Below are 15,281 nucleotides of genomic sequence, written 5' to 3'. Positions count from 1 at the left end.
AATTTATTTTCCCTCCGAGCTGGCTTTTTTTTAAGTGTATGAAAATCGCCTCAGGAGAGTCTGGTCCCGTCTTCCAATGGACCATGTTGACGTGTTAATTTTGTTCATAAAAATGTGTGCTTTTTAGTTTTGAGTAAGTAGCCTTGAAAATGTTTTAGGCTAGGTATGCCATTTTCTTTACCCTGCTGATCAACAAGGCTATTTTCAATGAGATGCCGACTGCTTAATTGGTTAAACTATCTTTAATTCTGTGTGCATGTCATGTGAAGAACAACACCTTTCTCACAGGCCTATTTTTTTTTCTATCCTAAAGCAATTTTTTTTTACACCGTAACTGTTATTGGTTAACATTCGTATCCAAACAGCTGTTAGATTAGATCATAGGCTAATGCATGTCGTGAAATATTTTGTTTCTCTTATAGAATTAGCTAGCTTGTGAATTATTTCAAATAATGTCCTGACTGTTTTAATGTTTATTAACGTTTTCTAGGTGATTTCCATTCCAATTTTTTACAATAATTATGCCTGTATTCACTAACATTGATTCAGTGACAGTGTGTCATGTTCTATTTTTAATGTACAATGATCATAATGCAAGGCAAGCACTTTGCAGAAAAATGCCCCTTTTCAGCTACAACCTACAACCTGAAGTTTAATGAACTCAGATCTGTATCTTCTATAAAAGTTATTATAATTATTAAAACATTTACTGTAAATTAATTAAAACACAGCCTGGTTATATTAAAAATACACTGAACTTAAAATATATTAAATGGAAAATGCCAATACTCACATTTGACATGTGTATTTATTTTAATGATATTTAAACAGTAGATAAATTAAGCTTTGAATAGAGAAAAATATGCATATTCTTGTATATTATACGTTTCAAGCTGTTCACCACCTAACAGGGTCCGTACCAAAATTAGTGAGCTGTCTCCTATCTACATAGGCAGCTGTCTTCTATGGCAGCGTCCTTAATGAAACGAAGCCTCATAAGAGGCCAATTTGGAATGCACTGCATTCTGGGATCACCTAGAAGGGATACATATGATGTTACCTTAGAATTTGACCAAAATTAGATATCTTGGGAGGCACAAAATGAAGATACCTTTTGGAATGGTCTTTGCATCGGGAGTGCGCCTATGATGTCTTAACATGCTGCCTCTGGAGGAAGCTCACTAGGCTTTGGAACAGACCCATAGATTTTAAATAATTAAGGAAGGAGCCAGGAACACAGTGCCATTCTCACCTCAGGATGCACTTGACATTAAATTTGAATAGGAAAGATGATTATTAATGCTATAACTACAGTCCATATGAGCTGTGATGTTTTACACTGAATCTTGCATATGAAGAATCTTCACAATATATTTGTGATTTGCATTGTAGGATTGACTAATATAGACCAGAACATAATTAGACCTGTACCTCAATACTGACACTTCACTACATTTGAACAACTGTTATAGCTGCATTGTGCCTTATGTATCTCTGTACTTTGTTCTGTGTGAAGGAGGAAGTGGTGAAACTGACAGAAAAAAGTTTGAATAGTGTGGGCAGCAGTCCTGTCCTGAACCACCTCAAAGCTCCTGAGGAACTCAAGAGCAACATCCTGAAAGCTCAGGCAGAGGCAGCACTAAAGGTATTCCACTGCTTTTATAGACTTATTTACACCTGGATTTGACACATGTTAGATGCATTTCCTATGACCAGTTGTGATCAGGTTTTGTTGAGGGGAGGTTCTCTGATTTCATTACTACATACATTGCTATCTACATCAGTGTGTTACTACATGTTGATGTAAGGGACACCCAAGATGTTTCATGAAATCTTGTGTGTACTGTATTTGGGCTTTTTTATGTATTTATTTTATTAATTCATTTTATACATTTTTCAATCAAATCGTTGTTTTCTTTTAATTGCACCCAAAAATCTTTTGAGTCAGAATCAAGACCTTGGACCTTGTTTACACCAGTATTTTGTGCCATCCACATGTAATTGGATCCCCTGAGACAGATGTTAATAGCAGGTGTAAGGAAGGCTGTAGTATCTCTTTATTTTAACCAAAATCTTTGCTTTTTTCCCCCCAGGATACTAGAGAGGAGCTTGGATTGACAGCAGCCAAGAACTGTAACCTGCAGGAGGCAGCAGCAAGGTATGATCAGGAATCCCACGCATCCTGGAAAACCTGTAATTTTCCAATGCAATTTTCCAGTCATGGAAAATTAGAAAAATACCTAAATTTCATGGAAAATAATATAATTGTCCTGGAAAATATTTAAGTATAATATAGAACTGTTTGACTGTGTTGCTAACAAGGTTTTTATTACACGTACAGAAACATGGTAGCGATAAGGACTCGAAATAGGAGTCAAATACACCAATTTCTCTGCCGCTGGCTGTGTAACAATATCAAGGGTTAATTGTCATGAACGATTCGCTGTGACGTACTTTCACTGATCGTCTGCTGTGATCTCTGCTTTGCTCCAACAAAATAGTTTAAGTTTCAATTAATTTTCTATAATTCAATGATCAGAGTCTGCATGTACCGCGTTTACCACATGTAGTATGCAGAAAACATGGACGTAATCATGGAATCCAGTCATAAAAATGGCATTAGATATAACATGCAGAATGTCATGAAAATTAATGTTTCAATGCACAATTAATCAAATTAAAATTGCAATATTTCCTAGTGTGATAATTAAACTGCAAAAGTCTGTTATTTAATTGACTAAATATATAATCTACAAATGATGCACGCTTCAGAATAAATGTATGTGGCGCTCATATACTGAAAACATCTCACCATGGTCATCACGCACGATTATTTTTATTATCTTATTAATTCAAGATTATTAGAAAGATTATTCGACAATTCACATATTATTGCAAAGATTAATCATTAGCTCTTAACCGATTATTCAGCTTGTGGCCCAACTTCAAAAGTTGGATTAAATGTGCTTACTAACAATAAAGAGGACAAAATAATCTTTTAAAAATACCTCTTAAAGACATTCACTGTCCATCAATTCCCTCATACTTTGGGATCTACATCACGTGAAGCTGCTTGGAAAGTTTAGAGTGCATCTGGATTGTGAGTTGTGTAATTCTTCCTCTCCTCACATCTTGCGCGAAACTGCAGTGCTGCTCTCACGCGTCATTACAGATTAATGTGATCCCATGTTACGTTAAATGAGATGAAATGACTATTCAACAACGGAAATTTCTGTCGACAATTTTATATTGTCGACGTTGTCGCTAATGTTGACTGATCATTTCAGCCCTAACCTGATGATGTATAGAGGGCAGGGAATGCTGTGATATATGTCAGAAAGCAGTTGCAGTTGGATCTTCAGCAGTAAAGAAATATTTTGCGCTCAAATTATCATTTTCTCAACCTCACGTCATTCGAAACCAGTATTTTTCCATAAAACACCAAAGAAGTTGTTAAGCAGAATGTCCATTCAACAAAGTAAATAAGAACTGGGGCTTTCAAGCTCCAAAAAGGACAAAAAAGCACCATAAAAGTAGTCCAAATGTGCTGTATCTTCTGAAGCTTACAATAGCTTTGTGGCTATTGTATGGTTTAAGGAACAGACTGAACACCATGCCTGAGGAATCATGCATCCTCCTTATATTGTTGAGTGCACTGCACTTCCAACTGTATGCAGCTGAAGTAGTACTCATCAGATTTAATTAGGATATTTTTTTATATTTTAATATATTTCGATATTTTAATATTTGTAGCCATATCGCCCAGCCTTAGTTTAGAACAACGTTAGGGTGAGTAATAACTCAATTGACTAGGGCTGCAAGTAACGATTATTTTGATAATCGATTAATCTTCGATTATTTCTTACAATAATTGGATTTTTAAAAACAATTATTTTATTTTTTTAGATAAAGGGTGTACAGATTTAGTTTAATATACAGCACTGAATTTATTTTAAAATGTATTATTACTTTCAGGACATATGCAAAACAGTTCCTTGTAAAAATTTGCAAAAAAGTACTGTTTATCAGGGCTCCAGACTGTGACTAATATGGTCCCAAATGTGACCAAAAAGATTTTATTGCGACAATCATTTAAAATCTAGTCGCCATTGGTGACAGTTGGGTGGTGTGCATTCATATGTGGTTTTGTCAGATCTTCGTTATCTTGTGAGTCATTTAATACATCTTTAGAGCAGTTTGTCTTGCGCAGTTTTTGACCTGTTCTGTTTTTGGCAAGCTCGTTGCACCACATGCAACAACAAACCCAGCGCAAGAGAGTCGTGACCAAATAACTCTTTTAAACCGGATCTTTTTCATAAATTACCCAAAAAGAACTGAGGGTTTGAACTCAGGAGCTCAGGTTAGCAGTTTTAATCAGATTCATTTTCTCAGCGAATCAGCCGTCAGTGAGCTCACAACTGGGAGTGCAGACATACACACACACACACACCGATCAGCCACAGCATTAAAACCACCAGCCTAATATTGTGTAGGTCCCCTTCATGCTGCTAAAACAGCGGCAACCATTCTGAGTTTATATCAGTTATCTGAGTTACCGTAGACTTTGTCAGTTCAAACCAGTCTGGCCATTCTCTGTTGACATCTCTCCTCAACAAGGCATTTCCATCCACAGAACTGCCCCTCACTGGATGTTTTTTTGTTTTAGGCACCATACGGAGTAAATTCTTGAGACTTGTGTGTGTGAAAATACCAGGTGATCAGCAGTTACAGAAATACTCAAACCAGCTCATATTGCACCAACAATCATCCATGCGATTTATCCAATCATGTGGCAGCAGTGCATAAAATCATTCAGATACGGGTCAGGAGCTTCAGTTAATGTTCACATCAACTATCAGAATGGGGAAAAATGTGATCTCAGTGATTTGGACCGTGGCATGATTGTTGGTGCCAGATGGGCTGCTTTCACTAGGATTTTCATGCACAACCATCTGTTTATTTTATTTATGGTTTGAACTGACAAAGTCTACGGTAATGCAGATAACCACTGGACAATTGTGGAATATTATCTCAGAACGCTGTTTTGGTGGCACGAGGGGGACCTACAAAATAATTGGTAGGTGGTTTTAATGTTGTGACTGGTCTGTGTATATATATAATCAAGCTTTTGACACTTATGACAATGTAGCGAGTTGCGCACAACTATTACACAAGGTGCAAACATTCATTGATGCTCAAGAAGACAACACTACTATTTGCATACTATATGTAAATATCAGTAATGTAGATTCTGAAGTGCAGTACTAAATAAAAATATATTTTATCTCTTATATTTGTAGAAATTATGAAAGGGGTGTGAAGGAGGCAAAAGGGAATGCAAACTTTATACTGTTTATTAAACCTTTGATTAATGGTTTATCAGCTGTCGTCCTTTTCTTTGGATGTCTATTTTGTTTCTGAACAGCAATCTAAATCGAGCAATTCTGTGATTTGGTTTCAGTTTAGGAGCCAATGGCTCCTAAGTAATTGATTTAATCGGGAGCCCTGTTTATTGTATATTGATCCATTGGGATGGAGTGGGACATAAAAAATCAGTCCAGCAGAGGGCAATGGTGACACCAGAATAGAAATAGGAATAATTGAAAAATTATTAGAAAGCTGAAAAATACATAATTATGTTAGATACATATGCTTGAACACAGTCACTGATTACATACATTTTAAGAATTTTAAATTAATATTGTAAGTTTTAAAATAGTATTGTCACTATTTATTTATTTATTTATTATTATTTATATATTTTTTTTTCTTCAAATATTTAAATTACTGTTTGCCATGGTGTATTTACTGGTGAAATAAGACCTTACATTTGGCATTATCAGGATGACTATCAAATATCAGGACCATTAGCATTATTATTATTATAATACATTATATTCAGCGTTAAACACAGTTTAATATAGTACAGTCATCTGTAAACGCTGTGCAGATTCACTATCGTGCTGAAAATCACATCGTTACTCATTGTAATACATGCGCTATTTTGATGAAAAACGATCAAAAACACTTTAAAAACTTTGGCACACTTTGACCTCTGAGACATCAGTATGATATTCGTGAAAGCTGCATAACTGATTACATTCAAACTGAAATTGAGGTATGATATTGCATGAGTTTAATCAAAATGAGCCTTTCTCCGTTGCAAGTGGTTTGATTGCAGTTGATGCTCTTAAGTGCATCAAACAGCACACACACCGCACCTGAAGCATCAATCGCTCCACATTAAACTGTATGCTTATTATGATCTTCTTTGAAGTGTTTATAAACTGCTCTCATGTGCTGGACAACTTGGATCGGGTTTTTCCGTTTCAACTTGTCTCCGTTGTTTTTCAATCCAGTTTCATCATGCAACACATTTTCACTGGTCTGTGAAGTCACTTCACTGATGGAGCTTCTCCATGCTCATTGCATATATCCAACTAATCAAAAATTGAAATTAGTTGTCGATGATTTCCATCATTGATAATTATCAAATTAATCGATTAGTTGTTGCAGCCCTACAATTGACCCTTTGCTAAACTCAAATATAAATGGTAATATATAAAAATAGTGTATTTTGCTTTTGCTCTTTAAATGTATTTATTTATTTTTATAGTTTTAACAGTGGTTGTTGTAACAAGGCCATAAGAAGCACATGGAAGCATAGATCTTCACTACCATGGTTAGATGTAACATGATTTCTATAAAACAAATGATGGCATTTTTGCCATTAATTACAAACAGTAGGTCTGCACTAAACACATGTAAAAACAATAAATACAATATATATATATTTAAAAGTTTTATTTTATTCCCTCACTCCCCAAATGTAATAGAGCTGAAGTAGTGATATGATAATATGTATTATGAATCTATTTCTGCCTAAATTACAGTTAATGTATTACAGTGGGAGTAGCACAATAAACTGTATGTGGGATTTCAATTACAGTGTTACTTTAGTAAAATTCAAGGGTGGTCATGTAGAATTCTGTGCTGAATTGAAATGGTTTCAGCGTCTTGCACCATGCTTCTCACTAGTTCTCGCAGCGCTGCAATGATCAGAGGTACATGTTTAAGAGCTTGAGACAGTCTGTGAGTAAAACTGCACCTGCTTTGCACTCGCGCTGCTCTGTTCATTGAGCCTTATCCACCCACAGAGACATACAGGTGCATGTTTTTTAAATTATTATTATTTTAATTAAATCCTGCTTAAAAGTACCCAAACACTCATTGCTTACATTAGCTGTCATTGGAAAACAGCAATCACGTGGTAGAGTAATGGTGGCAGGGCAACATTTGCTTAGACAGTATTGGTCAGAAGCGCTTTTAAGGTGGGGCTTAGCACAGGGTCAATTCTATATTTAGTTGATTCATTCCTTTAACATGGATGGATTCAAGAGACTTCGACTCAAGCCAGTATTTTTTTACTTGTGATTTGACACTTAAATATTAGAATACTTTAGTTGGATCAATTGTCTAACGGATAGCACAAATGTGACGCATTGAACCTTGGTGCCCATTCTGGAAATGTAGGTTTGATTCTGGGCCTTGTCCAAAAATTATACATTATACTTTTGACTAGACTCACAATTGAGATGCTCATGCATTTCAAACAAAGCTTGCGCTTTTTTCTTTCTTTTTTTGCAGTGATTCGTAAGGAAGGCTTTGAAGCTTACTAAACTATTCATATGGACTTTTAGCATAACCCCTCATATCACATCTGGCATCTCAGTCCTTCCCTCTGTCATGTTGAGTTGGAAGATGTGGTGTATATAAATGAAAGGCGCTTACATAAATGGATCTTAATGAGCTTCTTCTGCTGATTTTCAGAAGCAGTGCAGCTGGAGTTAAAGTTCAGTATGGGGTCAGATGAATGCCTTATGCCTCCTTAGCTAAACTTTTTGTGTATAATATCAGTTTAAGACATGAATGCTTTATTTTTAAGCTGCACTACCATTTTAAAGGACAACGTGTAGCAGCTGCAATCATTTACAAAGAAAATATTATGTTTTAAAAAAAAAAAACCTTGGGGTTAACCACTGTTTTTGTTACATCAAATTATTACAGTTGTGATAACAGGTGGGTAGTTGACAAATAACAAACATTAACTTTTTTTCAACATCAGGGTTTATGTTAACATGTTTAAACAATACCAGTGAAAAGTTTGGACACACTTGACTGAATTGAATATAAAATCAATATAAATCATGTAGAATAATCATACAGGATTTAGTGAGGGAAAAAAAAAAGAATATTTTGTGAAAGAGCATGTCACACCACAGAACTCTGCTTGACATTTAATGTCAGATACCAGTTGTGTTATATGAAAGTTATTTAAAGTAATCAGTTTGAATAATGAAACAGAGGTAAATGGTGGATTGCAATGCCTCTCTCTTCATCAGACTGACGGCTTGTGGGGGGCATATGGGAAGCACGACCTCTCTGCCAGTGAGTGGGCGAGCAGAGCGACAGGAGTCCTGGGACCTGCTTAACCAGCCCGGTCTACTGCCCAGCTCTACCAGCAGGTGAGACCACAGCTCATAAAACCTGGTCCAAGAACAGTGACAAACACCAGCGTCAAACACCAGCACTGTTGGGCAGGTACAAAGATGGGGTATTCTGCAAAGAAGTATTGCTTTGTTAGCTGAGTGCGCATTCAGCTAACATAGTAGGTCCATGTGAGCAAGCATGTGGGCCTGTAATCCTCCTCTGACAGAGTCTAAAGCAGTGGTGCACGAGCAGACAGGCAGAAACTGGGGCACACCCAGAATAAAGGGGCCACCTGGATATGATCCAGTTTTTACTAGAAATGGTTAGAATTGACCTAAGGGGTGTGGGTGTGTGTGTGTGTGTGTGTGTGTGTGTGTGTGTGTGTAGATTTGATATAAAAACAAAACCTGAAATAAAGAGATTTGGTTCTCCTTTACATTTGAAAATCTCTGTTGCCATCTAGCAGAACTTTTGAACACAGTTGTGTTCATATGATCATTGTCCGCCTGGAAACATGCCCTTATGTAACCACATGTACTCATGCAGATTTACAGTGCAATTAACTGTGTACACTGACATGGAGCCATTCAGCTCTGATATTTCACATCCAGTTTTTTTGTCATGTGACAGTGTTTTAACCTGGAAGATTTTTCTCCATCGTACATCAGTGCTTTGCTTAGGCAAGGCAAGTTTATCTATAAAGCACATTTCATACACGGTGGTAAAAAAAAAAAATTAAGATACATTAAAGTCAGTTTTAAAATCACTTTTAACATGTACAATACAAATAATTATAAAAGACACAAATTTAGCACTGAGTTCAGTGTGCCCCTTCAGTGAAAACGCTAAACAGTTGCCCAAGGTGTCCAAAGGTCGATCACCTCGTCATATTAAAATGGCCACTCCTGTGACCTTGAATAACACCTTTCTTGGGGTCCAAACGTCTATCATCCCCCCTAACCCCCCACCTTTATTGTTCAGATGTTTCCAACAGATATTTAAATGAAAGAAAAAGAATACAGAAATACAATTATAGTCATTTGCTTAAGCACTTTGCTTAACGTCATGCCTGAGAAGAACCCTTACCAGTTGTAAAATCACTCTTAACATATGGTCTCTCATGGGTAAATATTGCAATTTAAATACGAAAACTCAAATAATACAATAAACGTTTCACAATTGTTACAAATTCAAAATGAATTAAAATTTAATGTAAATAGTAGAAGTTACTAATGCTTATTAGTATAAAATAATTTGTACCTTTAAGATTGTACACTAATCATATACATTTTTATGACAACAGTGTTGTATCCACTTTGTTAGAATTCATTCAAGGGTGAACATTGTGATTTCCTGTGTGTCCTTTGGATGAGCACTAATGAATAGCTTTAGAAGCCTATCTTTGAAACACTCAAAAGATTTCCGTATCTTTGGGCTCATCTCTGGTGCTCAAATCAAAAGATGTATGTCCAGTGGTCCCCTCAGATATGCTTGACAGTTGAAAAGATCAGTGTTTTCCATGTCAGTCAGGAACACATCTTCATCCACAACCATCATTGTTTTAGTCTTCTTTAATGCTGAAGTATGTCTTTTCTGTGCCATTAGCGCCACCAAACGGAATTGCAAAAAAAAAAAAACTTTTTCAAAACATCTTTCTGCATAAGCCCCCCGACTCCCGTGAATCAAACAAAGAGAGAGTTCTGCCTGCAACTCACCCCATTGGTTGAGTAACACCTGTTGGGGCAGATCACTCTAACAAACAGAGACATTTTCAGTGCCACAGAAAGAAGGTGCATATGGTTTTTGAGAAAAATTACCTTTTGAATGTCTTACTAATAGTTGTCTCTGCATATTAAGCTTGGACAAGAGAAAGTATTTTAATACAGAAAAAGTGACATAAATCGGCTTTAAGATTCAATCACACAATTCAGTGCATTTGTTCATGAAAAGTCTGGATGCTTCTGTAAGATCTATTCATTATTCTCTGCTCTTAGCCTGGAAGCGAATGTGGACGAATTCATCTCCTCTGTACCCCCACTGTCACCAGATCCAGTGAATGAAGCCCAGTCATCCAAGGTATCAAAGATGGCTCAATGTCAGACCAGCTGCTGTTACACTGTAAAAAGAGTCTACAACAGCTGTCAACATGTGCCATTATTTACACTCTCCCCACTGACTTGTGCTCTCCTTTAAAAGGAATTTGACCCATGTATGAAATATGTATACAATTATTTCACCATTGCCAAGTCAATTTTAATACCAATTGATTTTTAGTATTATCATTTTTAACTTAAATTTGCATTTTAATGTTTTTCAAATGTAGCCTCAAGCTTACATCCGATTGGTCCATGTTAGTGACGATTGTGAGTAGACATGCAGCTCAGAAGACAGCCTCAAGCTGACACTTCGTAATGTGATATCAGTCGCTTCCAGTGTAGACAGTATAAATTTCCCATTGACACTGCTAGAATTTTCAAAAAAATCTACTGTTAGTGAAAGTGATGATATAATTGTAATAGAACTCAGTTGTGATTCATCTTTTTTTTGTATTCGAACATTTGTATTCGTCTGTATTGCATATTATCAAACTCTTCTTTTCTTGCTTTAGCTATATTTGTTTTAAACATTTCTAATAAATTTACCAAAATATTTAACACTATTCTTTTGCTGTCTTGCAAGCACTGGTATTTCCTTCAGGAAATGCAAATCTAGCTATTGAATGACATAATTCAATTTGGTTGTAATTCCCTTTAGAGCATGTTGCTTTTTTTCTCCGCAGGTAAGTGCTCTGCATCCTGAGCCGCTGATAGCCCCTCTAACTGATAACCTGATAGACTTCACAGACCCCATCCCTGTAGTAAGTTCATCACTGCATCTTATTTTGTTGCTCTGAACAGTTCAGATACTTGGATATCAAAGACAAAAATATGCTTGTAATGTTCATACTTCAGAGTAAGTCATGTAGTAAGTGAATTAATTGAATGATTTGACACAGGTACCAGCCCCCAAACCCACAATATCTCCTCGATGGATCATTCCAGCATCAGCACCTACAGTAAGTTAACTGCTAACTAATCGCTAAAATGAATTATGGTGTGTTTGTATTTCAGTTGGTCATAGTGTTAAGTGTCTAATGGGTATAAAATATGCTATAGATTTCTCTGAAACTCTTGTTTATGATTGGTCAATTGCAGCATTCTGTCAAATATTTTGGTGTAATGCAGCTAAACTGTATAATTGGCCACCATCCCAGGTTATTGTTTCAGATCACTCTGCTGTCTCAAGTTATTTGATATAATATTTATTTTTTTATTATATTTATTGATTTATTTATTTGCCAAGTAACCATTTATATGTGGTTATTACGTAGTATTGTACATGCACACAATTGAAATAAAAATCAAAAATTAAATTCTTAGGAATGCTCTGACAGATACATTTATAAGAAGCAGCTGTAGTTTACTGTAGAAATCACGGTACATTTAGTTTTCCCTTTTTTCCTAGTGCCACCAGACACGGATGCATGCAGCATTCTGGAATAACAGAATCTTTGTGTATATAAATCTTTCTAAATCTGTAGATTTTAGATTTACAAATTTAGCATAACCATATTGGGGTTTCAAAATCTTTCAGATTTATAAATGTTGTTCTCCTCACTTCTCTTATTTTCTTATACTTCACATAGTGACTGATTGCCCCCTTCCTCCTCTCTCTCCTCTAACAGTCTGGCACCTTTACTAATGGCCTCCTTGACTGTACTGCAAAGATATCATCTCACCATCCCGAGGGGAGCGCTATTTCCCCACTCCCCCATGTCTCTCGCACTCACACTGTGATTGCCACAAGGTTTGCTGCTTTCCTACTCCATTAGCTTTCTATATAGATCTTCAAGGCACAGCCTTGAAACAGACTTGGTGTAAGGACTGAAACCATTTTCTGGCAAGATATAGCTGCGCTATAGTGATCCCCTTCAGTGTAATTAGCTTTTGTGGAGCAGATTTGTGCACTCAAGAGTTGTCAACTATTGAGTGATGTGCTGTTAGTGTAAACACTGGTGTTTTTTAAGCAGTCTGAAATGTCAGCTTCTGGCTTAAATTAATGCCGTGAGAATCAATTAACTGTTTGAATGAACAGTGGCAGGCTGGACAAAAGGGGTGGTAGGAGTGCTTGGGAAAGCAACCACCCAAAATCACTAGCAACCTCATAGCAACACACTAAAAACCAAAAAGAACACTTTAGCAGCTGCATAGAAAAACCCTGGGAATCATCAAGAACACACTAGAATTGTGGCAAACAACCCTGACATTTTCTTCAGGAATATATAAAAACAGTTTGTTTTTGCAATTTCTTTTGGTGCCATTAGTGCAAACTACACACTGTACCTTTTAATATTGAAATATGAAGCATTCATTTTGATAAAATAAGTATAAAAATGTAATTCGGCATCAAAATGTAACCAACAAATCTATTGTTGTATTGGCATTTTCTTTTTTTTTTTCTTTTTTTATAGTATTGTGGCTCACCCAACCAAGGACGACAACCACAAACCCAAGGGACTGCTGACCACTGAACTCTGAGAGTTACACCATGCCCAGCACCTGTCCCTGGACCATCAGAACTTTTCCATTGATTACAACATTCCAGTCAAACACATTCCAATTACTTATAGTGCAGGCACGGACAACTGGATCAACTCATCTTCAACAACACTCGCTTCAGACAGACAGCATCCCAACCCTGAGTTGAAATGCTCAAAGGGCTAACAGCAGACATGAGGCCAGTGTTTGGGAATCACCATTCTTTTAGTAACTTTTATACTTCATTTGAGTAGTGATTCTAAACTGCCCAATTTTGTAGCACAAGCACCCGTATCAGTGCAAGATGTATTAATTTAAGCTGTTTCAGGGTCAGGTGGTAAAATCTTAAATTATGTTTCTTTTCCACCAACTGTCCACTTCCTGTTCAGGTGCCCTCTCTTTGGATGACCATAAAAGAGTTTGTGAACCCACTTGGATCACAATGCATCTCTGACAGAGTACCTAATTTTTATAACTGGTGTAGTTCTTCCTACAGATTTTAATGTTTGTTTTATCTTTGCCTTTATTTTGCTTTGCTTTATTATCATGAGAATTAGTTGCATTCAGTATTAAGCATTTAGTTACTGTACTTCATACTGCACTGTTGTTAGAGAACTATTATGTAGCATTGAGAAACATGCAGTCATAAAGTCATTGAGACAAGTTTCTCTGTCTCAACCTTCAACCTGCTGTCTTTATTCAAACTTAGTTCTGACTTGCCTTATTTTAATGGTTAATGTAAGATTTTGTTTGCATTAAAAACATTTTATGATAAACATATTACTGCATAGAACATATTTCAATGTATTTTTGGCATCTACTGTGTAACTGCAGTAATTCACTGGATTTTGTGTGCATTATGTGATAGCAGCTCTTACTGTATGTTTGTACGCTGTTGATATATGCTGGATTAGATGTTATGTAAAACATCCAGGAGCAGCTAAGGCCTCGGTTAACCACTGGCTCATATAGTACTGTACTAAAACTGCTGAAGGCTTGGATAATGTGAACTTGTAAAACATTGTCATTTTGACAGAATGCAAAAAAAAAATTCTTACAGTCTCTGCCAGCAGTTACCACTAAAAGAGGCCTTTCTTGGACCCCTCCTTCACTGTACACAAGCATTTGCTGCTATCTTTCAGTACACTGAAAAGTGCATCACAGAATAATCATTGGTATAATCACTGGATCCACTTGGTTAAAATTGACATTTGTGGATTGTCTTCAGTGGCACAACTTTTTCTACTATCAGTAAGACATCTTTGAAAGTTGTTTATAAGGTCTACACATGTTCTGATTTCATCTGTAGTCTTTCTTTACTCGAAAAAGTGTTTGGTTACATAGGGCAGTTGTAGCAAGAGTCTGATAAGGTCATCTCTTTTGCTTTCACATCTTGCTGTCAAGTTTATTTACTTGTATTAATGTCATCTGTAGATGTCACAATAATGAGCTCTATTATAAATATACACTGACTGTAAGCATTCTGTCATTTTGTATGATGTGAGTTGTTCCATACGTACATGGTTCTTTAACAGAGTTGAATCATAGATGGAGGGGTGGCTTTGGACAAAATGGCGGCATTGCAACTTTATCTGCAAGCAATTTAATATTTATTTATAAATATGAGTAAGACTATTATAGGCTTTACAGCTAAATTTGAGCAGAAAAACAATTATAAAACACTCTAGATGTAAAAAGTAAACTATATGGCCAAAGGTTGGTGGACACCCCTTTAAACATGTTTGACTTCCATAAGTTAAGACAAATCGTAATGCTACAGCAAAATCATTTTTGCTTAAAAAATTTCAAAAAGAATTGACTAGAAGAACAAGGAGCCATCCAACAGATCGTATGGCCCCCACAGAGCCCAGATCCCAACTTTGAGATGGCCTAAATAGATAGAAGAACTGTGGCAAGTTCTCCAAGAAGCTTGGAACATCCTATCTACCGACAAACAAGAAAAACTGGTGTAGGTGAAATGGTGCTGTTTTGAAGGCAAACATGAATTGAAACACAATATTAATTGAGCTTTTTGTATGTAATTGAGAAATGAAAACTATTTATAGCATCCTCACTATGCAACATTTTCAACCTTTTGACATACCTTTTATTGAATGGTGGACTCTTGTCTGAATACATGCCAGCTTTTACAAAAAGTGTATTGGCTATGTATGATTGAAATATAACTTTTTGGAGCATAATTTACACACACCT

General features: G+C 36.2%; 1 protein-coding gene across 2 annotated transcripts in view; it reads left to right on the top strand.

The window, feature by feature from the left end:
* The window catches only part of epb41l5 (erythrocyte membrane protein band 4.1 like 5), a 59,594-nt gene extending 45,054 nt beyond the window's left edge, over positions 1 to 14,540 (top strand). The window contains exons 19-26 of one of the 2 annotated variants that reach the window (XM_052148583.1): positions 1,517 to 1,645; positions 2,094 to 2,158; positions 8,403 to 8,525; positions 10,485 to 10,566; positions 11,270 to 11,347; positions 11,486 to 11,545; positions 12,215 to 12,336; positions 13,001 to 14,540. In XM_052148583.1, the coding sequence (XP_052004543.1) occupies positions 1,517 to 1,645; positions 2,094 to 2,158; positions 8,403 to 8,525; positions 10,485 to 10,566; positions 11,270 to 11,347; positions 11,486 to 11,545; positions 12,215 to 12,336; positions 13,001 to 13,067 (726 nt within the window). In that variant the 3' untranslated portion in view covers positions 13,068 to 14,540. The remainder of the gene's footprint in view (positions 1 to 1,516; positions 1,646 to 2,093; positions 2,159 to 8,402; positions 8,526 to 10,484; positions 10,567 to 11,269; positions 11,348 to 11,485; positions 11,546 to 12,214; positions 12,337 to 13,000) is intronic. The other variant, XM_052148584.1, reaches the window with a different exon arrangement.
* Positions 14,541 to 15,281: the final 741 nt, after the last annotated feature.

This window comes from Xyrauchen texanus, chromosome 18 (assembly GCF_025860055.1).
Source record: "Xyrauchen texanus isolate HMW12.3.18 chromosome 18, RBS_HiC_50CHRs, whole genome shotgun sequence".
Taxonomy (NCBI): Eukaryota; Metazoa; Chordata; class Actinopteri; order Cypriniformes; family Catostomidae; genus Xyrauchen; species Xyrauchen texanus.
This window is presented reverse-complemented; position numbering and strand designations above follow the sequence as displayed.